The sequence below is a fragment of the Salvelinus alpinus genome, chromosome 12, assembly GCF_045679555.1.
Source record: "Salvelinus alpinus chromosome 12, SLU_Salpinus.1, whole genome shotgun sequence".
Classification (NCBI taxonomy): Eukaryota; Metazoa; Chordata; class Actinopteri; order Salmoniformes; family Salmonidae; genus Salvelinus; species Salvelinus alpinus.
Window position 1 is genome coordinate 40317841 of NC_092097.1, and position 13936 is coordinate 40331776.

A 13936-nucleotide genomic window follows, 5' to 3' on the forward strand; every position below is an offset into this window, starting at 1 on the left:
ATAATTCACTATATCACAATTCCAGTGGGTTAGACGTTTACATGCACTAAGTTGACTGTGCCTTTAAACAGCTTGAAAAACTCCAGAAAATGATGTCATGGCTTTAGAAGCTTCTGATAGGCTAGTTGACATAATTTGGGTCAATTGGAGGTGTACCTGTGGATGTATTTCAAGGCCTACCTTCAAACTCAGTGCCTCTTTGCTTGACATCATGGGAAAATCAAAAGAAATCAGCCAAGACCTCAGATTATTTTTTTTAGACCTCCACAAGTCTGTTTCATCCTTGGGAGCAATTTCCACACGCCTGAAGGTACCACGTTCATCTGTACAAACATAGTAGTACGCAAGTACTAAAACAAATAGTACGCAAGTATATACACCATGGGACCACGCAGCCTTCATACTGCTAAGGAAGGAGACACGTTCTGTCTCCTAGAGATGAATGTACTTTGGTGCGAAAAGTGCAAATCAATCCCAGAACAACAGGAAAGGACCTTGTGAAGATGCTGGAGGAAACAGGTACAAAAGTATCTATATCCACAGTAAAACGAGTCCTATATCGACATAACCTGAAAGGCCGCTCAGCAAGGAAGAAGCCACTGCTCCAAAACCGCCATAAAAAAAGCCGGACTACAGTTTGCAACTGCATATGGGGACAAAGATCGTACTTTTTGGAAATAGTCCTCTGGTCTGATGAAACAAAAATAGAACTGTTTGGCCATAATGACCATCGTTATGTTTGGAGGGAAAAGGGGGAGGCTTGCAAGCCGAAGAACACCATCCCAACCGTGAAGCACGCGGGTGGCAGCATCATGTTGTAGGGGTGCTTCGCTGCAGGAGGGACTGGTACACTTCACAAAATAGATGGCATCATGAGGCAGGAAAATTCTGTGGATATATTGAAGCAACATCTCAAGACATCAGTCAGGAAGTTAAAGCTTGGTCGCAAATGGGTCTTCCAAATGGACAATGACTGCAAGCATACTTACAAAGTTGTGGCAAAATGGCTTAAGCACAACAAAGTCAAGGTATTGGAGTGGCCATCACAAAGCCCTGACCTCAATCCTATAGAAAATTTGTGTGCAGAACTGAAAAGGCGTGTGGGAGCAAGGAGGCCTACAAACCTGACTCAGTTACACCAGGTCTGTCAGGAGGAATGGGCCAAAATTCACCCAACTTATTGTGGGAAGCTTGTGGAAGACTACCTGAAACGTTTGACCCAAGTTAAACAATTTAAAGGCAGTGCTACGAAATACTAATTGAGTGTATGTAAACTTCTGACCCACTGGGAATGTGATGAAAGAAATACAAGCTGAAATAAATAATTCTCTCTACTAGTATTCTGACATTTCACATTCTTAAAATCAAGTGGTGATCCTAACTGACCTAAGACAAGGAATTTTTACTAGGATTAAATGTCAGGAATTGTGAAAAACTGAGTTTAAATGTATTTGGTTACGGTGTATGTAAACTTCCGACTTCAACTGTATGTTGTAAACTTTCATTCATTGGCTAGGTTGTAGCAACCTCATGATGGGTATAGGGAAAATTTGAGGATCATGTAATAGCTTTAAAATTGTCCTCCCTCATTTTAAACAGCACTGACCGCCACTGGTCCCAGTTTAAAATCTCTCCAAATGCATTCTAGAAGTATCTGAATTGGGCCACTGGTGTTCCAGAACTATCTCAGCCTCCATCTCAGTGGGTGGTCTGGATACCTCCCCAGGTGGTGACCTGCTTTTCAGATAAGACATGGGGCTCTTGATCCAAGTGTTGACCCTCATTTATTGACACACATGACTGACTCAGTGTAGTCTCTATTTGGTCTCAACCCGTTCATCAAAGCTGTAACACAAGCAAATTACTAGGTTAGTCTGATCTAATAATAAGTAATGATATATGCCATTTAGCAGATGCTTTCATACAAAGTGACTTAGTTAGGTGTGCATACATTTTACCTATGGCTGGTCACAAGACTCAAACCCACTAACTACCCTGGCGTTACAAGCGCTATGCTCTACCAACTGAGCTACATTTTTTGTTTTACCCCCCTGTTTTTTTGCGGGGTGGTACTATCCTACAGACCCGGGTTAGCCCAGCGTCGTCCGGGTTAGGGGAGGGTTTGGCTGGGGTAGGCCATCATTGTAAATAATAATTTGTTGTTAACTGACTTTCTTAGTTAAATAAAGTTTAAATAAAAAATATATAATAATAATAATACACTATAAGTGAATTTGTCCCCCCCCAAAAAAAACGTAGTCAAATGGATACATAAAGTGCTTTCATTTCTAAACGGTAAAACAGATATTTATGAAAATACCCTCAAATAACGTTAGCCTAGTCAATATGCACAGAGATCTCAAAGTGAGTCATAGCATCAGGAAGCACTGTGATCATCATGAAGCAAGTGAGTGTTGGTTGCCATGCCAACGGTGAAGGTGGCGAGGTTCTTCGAAACAGACAGCCGCCTGGCCCACTGCCGGCCTAGAGAAAAACATCTCTCTGTTCCTGAATGGTCTCCTGTGATGGCAGTGCCATACAGACTGTACTGAAGAAGAATGTGTCTCTTCCAATAATAGATGTGAAAGCTGACTGTCACACCTGCAGCATACCTATCTCTGTCAAGTCCTAGATTTAAGCCCCTTGGCTCTCTGCCTTACAGAGGCCTGTGAAAAGCATGTGAAGTACGACAGTTGAATGAACATTTCTGCGATGTTTACCCCTCAGCTTCAGAGCCAGCCTTCCACCACAACGAGATAAAATGCAACAAAACAAGTGCACGTGAAATTCAATGCATTCCAACAGTCTGTGCACACACACAGTCCAACTGTATCCCAGTCTTTTAACCTAAGACTACTGCAAAGGCTTGAGAATACACCCCAACAGGAAATGTTTTATCTCCCCTGGAAAGGATTACAGCAGGTCTTGGAGGAAAGCAGCCACACCACAGTTGATGCTTCTTGCTACCAGAGATTGTCTTACATTTTAGCCATCAGAGAGACTTAAGGGAGAAATTAGGGTTAAGTGCCTTTCATCGACAGATTTTTCACCTAGTCGGTCGGGAATTCAAACCAGCGACCTTATGGTTACTGGCGCAACACGCTTAACCACTAGGCTACCTGCCGCCCCATCCTGAAGACTTACTGCTAGGAACAAGACTACTCTGTATGGAAAAGCTGGCCACTGCTCTCAGATCAGATGTTGAAGGTGGGGGAAGAGGCTATCCATGTTTTTACGGATATGTTTTTAGGGGGCATGAGCTCAATTACTAGGGCAGGGTTTATGTTTTTATGGATGTGGTTGGTCACATGACCTCTTCGTCCACGTGGATCCAGTTTGCACGGTCTGGTATTGCGTTTGCGATCGTTGGTGTCAGGGTTCAACAACTTGGCTCCACTGTCCCTCTTTAGGGTCTGTGTGTCATCCGAAACGTACGGGGCAGAAGATGCATGTGTACTGGTGGAAGAAGGCACTGGCAGACAACCAAATCCAGTTCTCTGCATTTATACTGTAGTCTGCATCCAACAGGTGCTCCTCAAACACTTGACACACACAGGGCACAGGGAGATGCAGAGAGAAGGACAGTCAGCTACTGGAGTACACCAACAACTGGAGACACCTTGTAAAGTGACTGATTTTAGAGCCAGCAGTCATGCTGCCCTCCTTCTCCTCATTTTTGGTACCATCATGCCCAAAACAAGTGTTGAGAAATGTTTGCTAATTTATAAAAAATGTACTGAAATATTACATTTTACATAAGTATTCAGACCCTTTACTCAGTACTTTGTTGGAGCACCTTTGGCAGCGATTACAGCATCGAATCTTCTTGGGTATTTGGGGAGTTTCTCCCATTCTTCTCTGCAGATCCTCTGAAACTCTGCAGGTTGGATGGGGAGCGTCGCTGCACAGCTATTTTCAGGTTTTTCCAGAGATGTTCGATCGGGTTCAAGTCTGGGCTCTGGCTGGTCCACTCAAGGACATTCAGAGACTTGTCCCGAAGCCACTCCTGCATTGTCTTGGCTGTGTGCTTAGGGTTGTTGTTCTGTTGGAAGGTGAACCTTCTCCCCAGTCTGAGGTCCTGAGCGCTCTGGAGCAGGTTTTCATCAAGAATCTCTCTATACTTTGCTCCGTTCATCTTTCCCTCGATCCTGACGAGTCTCCCAGTCCCTGCCGCTGAAAAACATCCCCACAGCATGATTCTGCCACCACCATGCTTCACCGTAGGGATGGTGCCAGGTTTCCTCCAGACGTGACACTTGGCACACAGGCCGAAGAGTTCAATCTTGGTTTCATCAGCCCAGAGAATTTTGTTTCTCACGGTCTGAGAGTCCTTTAGGTGCCTTTTGGCAAACTCCAAGCAGGCTGTCATGTGACTTTTACTGAGGAGTGGCTTCCGTCTGGCCACTCTACCATAAAAGCCTGATTGGTGGAGTGCTGCAGAGATGGTTGTCCTATCTCCACAGAGGAACTCTAGAGCGCTGTCAGAGTGACCATCGGGTTCTTGGTCAGCACCCTGACCAATGCACTTCTCCCCGATTGCTCAGTTTGGCCAGCCAGCTCTAGGAAGAGTCTTTGTGGTTCCAAACTTCTTCCATTTAAGAATGATGGAGGCCACTGTGTTCTTGGGGACCTTCAATGCTGAAGAAATGTTTTGGTACCCTTCCCCAGATCTGTGCCTCGAAACAATGCTATCTCGGAGCTCTACGGACAATTCCTAAAACCTCATGGCTTGGTTCTTGTTCTGACATACACTGTCAACTGTGGAACCTTATATAGACAGGTGTGTACCTTTCCAAATAATGTCCAATCAATTGAATTTACCACAGGTGGACTCCAATGAAGTTGTCGAAACATCTTAATGATGATCAATGGAAACAGGATGCAAAGGGTCTGAATAATTATGTAAATAAAGTATTTCAGTTTTTATGTTTAATACGTTTGCAAAAATGTAAAAAAAACTGTTTTCACTTTGTCATTATGGGGTAATGTGTGTAGATTGCTGAGGATTTGTTTAATTTATGCCATTCATCTATATGTATTCAGACCCCTTCCCTTTTTCCACATTTTGTTAAGTTACAGCCTTAATCTAAAATGGATGAAATAAAACATTAACCTCATGGGCTCCCTATGGGCTTGGGCCCAGCCCCTGACTCACACAACTGATCAGTCACATTCGGGCTATTATGCAGTTTTTAAATTTGAATCAGCTACCCAATTCTTCTCATCTCATCTGACGATTGTCTGCTGTCGCTCTGCTAATCTACCCTCATTGAGGCTCCTGAATCCTCCTGTGGTTGGCGGTTTCAGTAAAAAAAAATATATACATATACTACATATTTAATATATAATGTATATATGTTTGGCTTTTTATGTACGTTTTTTTTTCTCATCTTTTTTTTGCTGCCTCTTGGGCTTCAGCCCCGGTAAGCCTCTGCATTAATCCGGCCCTGGACATCATAGAGCATGTGTGCCACAGTGGTGTGTATGTTGAGGCCCAGTTCCCAGGCCATGATGTGGAGCTCCTGGTCCAGTTGGGTGTCGTGTGGGACTCTATCTCTGTGTCCATGCTGAGCTGGGTGACTCCCCACTGGGCCACCAGACACCTCACTGTCCCCTGGTAGGTTCCCTGGAGCACATACAGCCTGGAGCCCAGGGCCTGGAGACTACGGTGGAGATTTTCCAGACACTGCAGGGCCAAGGAGAATAACATGTCAATGTGATTTCAAACCATTCTGTATGGACCGACCACTCATTTTGCAGTTCTGTTGGTGCAACGTTTCTAGAGACCAACTAGTCCCTTTCATAACATATTGAGTTGTATTGCTTTCTATCAGAAAAAAAACTGTACAAGAACAATTCCAAACAATCACTTAATAGGCTAGGTAATGTCTGCATGTGCTACTATAAACCCTTCATCAGGATACCCTAGTTAACCCACTGACCTGCAGGAGGAATCTCCAGCGCAGGGCCCCGGTGCACATGCCCCCCTCCATGAAGGGCCTGTTCAGGATGATGGGTACACACACGCTGACAACTCCAGTGGCCCCACCAGGAACGGGCACGTCATGGAGAAGCAGACACCTTCCGGAACATGTGGATGGTTCGGTGGTGGCTGGTTGAATCTGGTTGGCTTCTTATGCAAACACACAACAGTGTGTGTATGCTCAGGGACAAGCAAGCTCTTGATTAATCTGTAGGAGAGTAGGTAGAGGAAAAGTTAAATACTAGAACTTTATTTTCAAGTTATCTGAGAAAATGCCAAAAAACGACCAAACAGGATTTAGAGGTTATGGTGACATAAAACAAATACTGTATTATTATAAGGGAATAAAGGGAACATTTGTTGCACTGACAAACAAAAGGATGTTAGTGGTCTTTGCTATCCTTATCTTTTCCACCAGGGGGAGTCATTTCCCTAAAATGTCTCAAGATGACTCCTATGGGCCTCTGCTATGCCATTCATTTACAGTCTATGATCCATTGCCCCATGCATGCATTTTTAATAAGCATGACTAGAAAATGGTCGGAGGGATAACCAAAATATAATAGTCAACCAGGAACATGAGAAACATAGCCTGCTTGTTGACTGTTGTATTCATGTCAGATAATATGAGAGCATAGACGTGAGAAATCAGTCGTGACACTATGGATGCGTTTACACAGGCAGCCCAATTCTGATATTTTATCCACTAATTGGTCTTTTGACCAATCACATCAGATCTTTCCACATCAGATCTTTTGCAGCGCTGATCTGATTGGTAGAAAATACCAATTAGTGAAAGAAAATCTGAATTGTGCTGCCTGTGTAAACACACCCCCAATATAAAGATGACATACTCATCACGTTCAAAGACAGCTTGGAAAGAGAGTATGGTTAATATGTACGAATGTCAGTCTCTAGTGCAGTGTGAGAATATACATTAGTTAGCTTAATACATCACCATATGAGAGCCTAGAGGAAACATGGATAGGCTAAATAATACGAAATTATTTCCATATTCTCTGAAGCAGACCAACCTCCCTAAATTAATTAGACAACGCGCCCTCCAATAGGCTTTAAGGAACTTTTGGAAAAGGGCGTGTCAGTGTCCCCTTTGGTCACACATCTGACGTCGGTCATGGTATCTGTCAAATTAGTTTTATTGTCGTCTCGATAACCTGCGTACGGTTCTATTCTATCAACAAATTTAACCGTAGGCTACTCACGCTACACATAGAACTGTGTTGTAAATGAAAGTTTCTGGATAAAGAGAACTAGCTGTCTTCCACAAGTGTTCATCCGCAGAATGCGGCGCATCTAGCACTGAGGGGAATAGAAACGGTTCCTGGAAATCGATTGCATGTGTGCCGGGTAGTTAGTTAAGAAGGCATTTGAACGACGGGTTGCTTGCTTGTTTATCTGGTGTGAAAGACGGCAGATATTGAACAGCGACTAAAACGTTTTGGGAACATTAAGCAACTGATTGAATTATTCAGCGGAAAGTGAGTATTTGACATTGATATACTGTTTATTTTTCTTGCTGTAATGGTTGTGTATATCATTAAGTTTCATACTTTTTGTTTGTTTAATGAACTGTACATATGATATGCTTGTTAGACACAGAGACACCTTTCACATCAGCATGTATTGATTTTCAATGTTTACAATGGTAGACTATTCTCAACTATACTCAACATTGCTCCAACTGTTGGCAATGGCATATAGTTCCACCTGTATACTGTATATGTTGTATTTTGTAAATGGCTATTGAAAATGTGAATAACACTAGAAGAGCATTGTAATGTGCCATATTCCCATTACATATTATGGATATCATAAGTGACTGAAATAATGTATTTTTACTTGCACCCATACAGAGCCTTCAAAGTATTCACACCCCTTTGACTTTTTCCACATTTTGGTGTTACAAGGTGAGCTTGAAATGAATCTAATTGTAATTTTTTGTCAACGATCTACGCAATACTCATGTCAAAGTGAAAGAAGGGGGACGACGACACGCATCTCAATTACATAAGTATTCAGCCTCCTGAGTGAATACATGTTACAATCACTTTTTGGCAGCGATCACAGCTGTAATAGCTTTTTGGGTAACTCGGAGCTTTGCACACAGGGATTGTACAATATTTGCACTTTTTTTTTTTTTTTTTAATTGTTCAAGCTCTGTCAAGTTGGTGGTTGAACATAGCTAGACAGCCATTTTCAAGTCTTGCCATAGATTTTCATGCCAATTTAAGTCAAAACAGTAACTAGGCCACTCAGGAACATTCAATGTTTTCTTGGTAAGCAACTCCAGTGTATATTTGGCCTTGTGTTTTTAGGTTATTGACCTGCTGAAAGGTGAATTTGGCTCCCAGTGTCTGTTGGAAAGCAGACTGCACTAGGTGTTTCTCTAGAATTTGATGTGACATTTTTACTCCTGAACTTATTTAGGCTTGCCATAACAAAAGGGTTGAATACATATTGACTCAAGATATTTCAGCTTTTCATTTTTAATACATTTGTTAAATAAATAATTTCACTTTGACATTATGGGGTATCGTATGTAGGCCTGTGACACAATCTCAATTTAATGCATTTAAATTCAGGCTGAAACACAAGTCAAGGGATATGGAAAATGCCAAGGGGTATGAATATTTTCTCAAGGCATTGTATGTCAGACAGGGATGATGAGAGGTCTGTGAGACTGATGGTGAAATATTAAAGAGGAAGTGTAGATCTCCACAGTTAAAATCTCAATGGCACCAAGGCCAACTCTCATTTGTTACTTACTAGAAACTTTTTCACTTCCATGTGTGTTATCTTTCAGTCACTCATGTTTGGCCTGTTTTGTTATCTTAGAGGGTCTGAAGGAAGATGCTTTACTCTTAGCTCCAGCCAAGGTGTAAGGTTTATCATTTGGAATTGTTTGACCTCATGGATTTCTGCTTCAACAGCCCCTATGCTCAATCTGAACATTAACACGTGTCGCTTCCCAGTTTTGGAAGCATGAGGACATTCTCTTTAATTTCAACGAGATTTATTTTTATTTTTTTTACGGTTAAATTGATACACGCCTTGGTAGGGTTAGTGTTCCCACACAGCCATATCTCCATGTAACAGTGCTTGTTTACGGAAGACGAGGTGACCACTGTGCTAATTATCCTGCTCCGAACACCTGTGAAGGTGACTCGGGATGTGTATATCAGAAATGTACTTTCATCAGATGGAGGCACCCATAGCTGTCTGGATCTGTGCAACACTTACTGTATCAGTTTAAGGATTCTTTCTCGCTGATGAAAGATGAGGGCCATATGTTTCGAAAGCCATATTGCAAGTGATGATTATTGACGTTTCTAAACCTTAAAACACAGCGTCGGGATTGTAGTTCACATGAGCCCGTCTTGGGCGATGCTAATGGCTGAGAACTGTAGGGAGAAGGCAGAATGCCCTCATCAAATACTGAAAAATCAAAACTGTAAAGTAATGGTTACATAAGTGTGTCAGGGCAATAACTTTGAAAAACAAAACTCACCAATCTGGTGCTACTGGTTCAGTGACAGCTGGCTGGAAAGAAATTGCCTTAGTCACTTCTGTAGAATAGAACTGGATTTTCCAGAGACAATTTCAGATGTCTGGCATTAGTGTACAATCACAATACATTAGACGGTACATTAAATACACAAAAATAATATTATAGTAGTGCAATCCACATTGTCTTGTAGGGATTAATGATCCAACTCAGACTATCAGAGCTATTACCATACTGCTATACCTTACCAAAAGGGCTGTGCTAATACCTATCCAATTCTTTCAGATCCACGGTGATTTGTTGTAATGGAAAGCTGGTCATATGACTTATGCAACTTCACCTGAAATGCCTCCTGTTTACTCCCACTATACTGTCAGGCTTGATATAGATCCAACCTCCACAGAGTAAATGCCATTACAGATTGCTATCATATATATTGGTATGATGCACCATGAATGTTGAATTACAGCATGTGACATGTTAACTCTTATCCACATTTTTGGCTTAATTGATTTGAAGGCTTGTTGTTTAGGGGCTGAATAAGTGGGAAGTGTTGTGCTTGATCTTTCAACACACGTTTAAGCAGTCTTTCTTACCTACTTTCAAGTTGGGAGTTCTCTCTCTCACATACTCAATCTCTGTCAACCAAATGTCTCTGTATTTCTCTCCCTTTGTCTCCTTCACCTCTTCTCTTGCACTCTCATGTAGTTTTCAACCTGCGGTCTGTAGAGGGCATCAACAAAAGATGACACATTCTCATTAATTACCTATTGGTCAATTTCCTGATGTCAACATCCTGTCCCATAACTATTGTCTGAGCTCAACAAGGGGAAAAGGGAAGTAAAACTTAAAGTGAGGGTCATTTTTCCTACTATCCATCTCTTACATGATGATAATCACTGAATAATCCCCTCCAACCTTTTCTTTCTAATCATAAGGATAAGTGAAAGTAACTAACTCAAGGGGCTTTCCACCATGTTAACACGCTACTTTCTATCCTCTTATCAGTCCTTCACTCCCCTGCTTTTCCTTCCTCTGCAGGCGCCAAGATGTCCAATGAGCTTGATGCGGGGGACCATGGGCCAATGAAACTGCTCACTACCATGTTCTCGTCCCTCCAGGAGACGTTCCACAGAGACCGTGAGTGTCTTGTATAGAAGTGGGTCCGTTCCATTTTGGGCCTATAGTGACTTGGGGTTAGGGAAAATGGCTATGGGTGGAACAGAGCCCAAGTGTGTATAGAACACAAATTATACATTATTGTAAAAGGTTAAACACAGAACTCTAAGCAAACAGACTGTAAGAGGCAAGCATGAATCATGCTGGTCATGAACTAAACATGCCTGTCAAGCATACAAAGATTTGGGCACAACTGCTTTGTTCCCCTCTCACTCAGGCAAACCCATTGGATTCATAAAACAAAGGACACCTCTTATAAACACTTATGAAACAGGCATATTTTCCTAAATTCACTTATTCTGGAGATATGTGAGGAATTCCGATTTGAGAGAACCAGCCTAATGCTTGACCATGCTGGACATTTTTCTCAAATAGACATTGTTTAGTAAAATACAGGTCCTGGTATTTGACAGTGTGGATATCATCTATTGTGGCAGGTCATTAGGTGTGTCAGTGACCATCTAGCCTTACTGGTTCTATTGTGGCTTAACTTGCATTGTTAATGGTTTCCCTTCTTCCCACGGAGTCACGTGGTAGAGGAAGGTACTTGCTTGTCTTTCAAAAAATGGCACAGTCACACCGGACTCTCACTGGTGGTGGGTAACAAGTAAAATCCTCACGTTGCCTAACAAATCCTCACGTTGCCTAACAAATCCTCACGTTGCCTAACAAATCCTCACGTTGTCTAACATTGTGGGTGTGGCTAATTTCCTGCAATTCTATTTAGTCTTCGGGCTGCGAGAATTTGTTTTAAAGTGAATTCTCAGAAATTCTACACATTTTCCCATGGCTTATGCCATGTTCTTATGCTGAGTGATTCAAACATTGTAACAAAATCAATGGGGACCCCATACAATGGAATTTTAGATTCTCCCGACTGTCTTTTTTAAATCCTATTTTTTGGAGTAGTGGCAACGATTTAGCTGCAGCGGCCTGTCACTGCTAAATTAATATGGGAAACACTGCTGTGTCATTTTCTACCCATCAGGCCACCACTACCTGTCTATGGCAGACCGCCTTGTGTCAATGTGGTACTTCATACACACGAGGGAGCGGGAGGGAGAGATTTGACCAAGTGGGGACATTTTGTTATTCCCCACAAGGTCAAATACTATTTCTAAGGGGGTTAGTTTTTAGTGTTAAGGTTATGTTTTTAGATTAGGGGTTTGGGAAAATTAGGGTTTTGAATGGGACTGGTTAACACAGTGTTCCTCTTAGTTCTTTAGCTCTGTGGTTTCCTTTGAGTATTGTATGTTTAAAATCTCTAGAGCATGGTTTAGGCATCCTCTTGAACTACACTGATCAAAAATATAAACGCAACAAAGATTTTACTATGTTACAGTTCATATAAGGAAATCAGTCAATTGAAATAAATTCATTATGCCCTGATCTATGGATTTCACATGACTGGGAATACAGATGCCTTAAAAAAAGGTAGGGTGCGTACTGCCAAATTCTCTAAAACGACGTTGGAGGCAGTTTATGGTTGAGAAAGGAAAATGTTCTGGCAACAGCTCTGGTGGACATTCCTACAGTCAGCATGCCAATTACACGCTCCCTCAACTTAGAGACCTCTGTGGCATTGTGTAACAAAACTGCACATTTTAGTGGCCTTTAATTGTCCCCAGCACAAGGTGCACTTGTGTAATGATCATACTGTTTAATCAGCTTCTTCCATTATTCAGTATACTTACACAGTGCTAAATCCTAACTTAATTATATTTTTGTTTTTTAATTATTCCATAAACATCAATGCATGATTTACAGTTATTTGGCCTACTTGACTAGCTGCATACCAAAGTACAATCTTCAGTTCCCAGCCGTGTGATGTTTGGAATGAAAAGCCTCCTTGGAGTCCATGCCACCGTTAGTTGATGGTATTTATGAATAATTGTCTTCACTGCTGTCTTCGGTCTGTCTTTTAGGGAGTGATAGGGATTCGACACTGCCTCGGCCTACAGCCCCAGCCCTAGTGGTGACCTCGGCCCAGAACCAGAGTCACCTCTTCTTTGAGTACCTGGTGGTGGTCAGCCTACGGAAGAAGAGAGGGGAAGGAACGTACGAACCCCAGATCACATATCAGTTCCCCAAGGTCAAACCGATATATATACATACATACATACATACAGCTGAAGTCGGAAGTTTACATACACTTAGGTTGGAGTCATTAAAACTCGTTTTTCAACCACTCCACAAATTTCTTGTTAACAAACTGTAGTTTTGGCAAGTCGGTTAGGACATCTACTTTGTGCGAGACACAAGTAATTTTTCCAACAGTTGTTTACAGACAGATTATTTAACTTATAATTAACTGTATCACAATTCCAGTGGGTCAGAAGTTTACATACACTAAGTTGACTGGAACTTGGAAAATTCCAGAAAATGATGTCATGGCTTTAGAAGCTTCTGAGCTTCTGTTAGGCTAATTGACATCATTTGAGTGGTGATCCTAACTGACCGAAGACAGGGAATGTTTACTAGGATTAAATGTCAGGAATTGTTTTAAATGTATTTGACTAAAGTCTATGTAAACTTCCGACTTCAGCTGGACACACACACACACATTGAGGAAGTGTTTGTGATAGTAAATTAGCACTAATCTAAAATGTGTGTTTTAGCTAGCTAACATGAGGCGCTCTCAGAGAGACGAAGAAGAGAAGTCCCTGAAAGCCATCCTGCTTTTCTGTTTCCCAGAGGGGGTGAACTGGGCCCCCCTGACTGAATATGCCAGGTACGTGCCACTTCTCACCATATCTCTCTGTGCTCATCTCTCACTCTTTCTCTGTGATCTCTGTTTCTGGGTCCCCCTCACTGAGTGTTCTCTCTTTCTCTCTCAACCATTTTTTCAGTTCAGTGTCACACTTGGCTGAAAATAAACACACCTGCTTTCTCTTGTGTGTGTGCACATGCAATCACACCTGGGACAAACAATCACACACATCTACTTTCTTCGTCCTCCCACACCCCCAACGCTGTGCAGAGTGTTTTCAGGATGTGGTGAAGTGTTTCCAGCGAGCTTTACACGAACCGTTTTACCTACACGCAGAACAAATCTGCGTATGTTTGTGTGCGACGAGTGCAAAGCATCATCTGTCATCTCTTGCAAACAACCAGTGGTGGAAAAGCACCAAATTGTCATACTTTAGTAAAAGTATAGATACCTCTTTTTAATAGACTGTTACTTAAGTGGAAGTCACCCAGTAAAATACTAGAGAAAGTATTTGGTTCATGACATAGATAAATGGGGC

The 13936-nt window shown here is 41.9% G+C and overlaps 2 protein-coding genes across 7 annotated transcripts in view; one reads left to right on the forward strand and one right to left on the reverse strand.

Annotated features, from left to right (window-relative positions):
* Positions 1-5270: 5270 nt before the first annotated feature.
* Positions 5271-7028, reverse strand: LOC139536079 (cryptochrome-1-like). The gene is made up of 3 exons (XM_071336223.1): positions 6942-7028; positions 5943-6191; positions 5271-5686 (listed from the first exon to the last, which is right to left on the reverse strand). The coding sequence occupies exons 2-3, from the start codon at positions 5991-5993 to the stop codon at positions 5387-5389; spliced, it is 351 nt and encodes a 116-aa protein (XP_071192324.1). The 5' UTR covers positions 5994-6191; positions 6942-7028; the 3' UTR covers positions 5271-5386.
* The window catches only part of LOC139536077 (DENN domain-containing protein 2D-like), a 29141-nt gene continuing 22056 nt past the window's right edge, over positions 6852-13936 (forward strand). For 2 of the 6 annotated variants that reach the window (XM_071336216.1, XM_071336221.1), the window contains exons 1-4: positions 7128-7482; positions 10551-10649; positions 12614-12780; positions 13307-13419. In XM_071336216.1, the coding sequence (XP_071192317.1) occupies positions 10559-10649; positions 12614-12780; positions 13307-13419 (371 nt within the window). In that variant the 5' untranslated portion in view covers positions 7128-7482; positions 10551-10558. Of the gene's footprint in view, positions 7483-7857; positions 7912-10284; positions 10362-10550; positions 10650-12613; positions 12781-13306; positions 13420-13936 lie in introns of those variants that run through there. The other 4 variants (XM_071336217.1, XM_071336220.1, XM_071336219.1 and 1 more) reach the window with 4 other exon arrangements.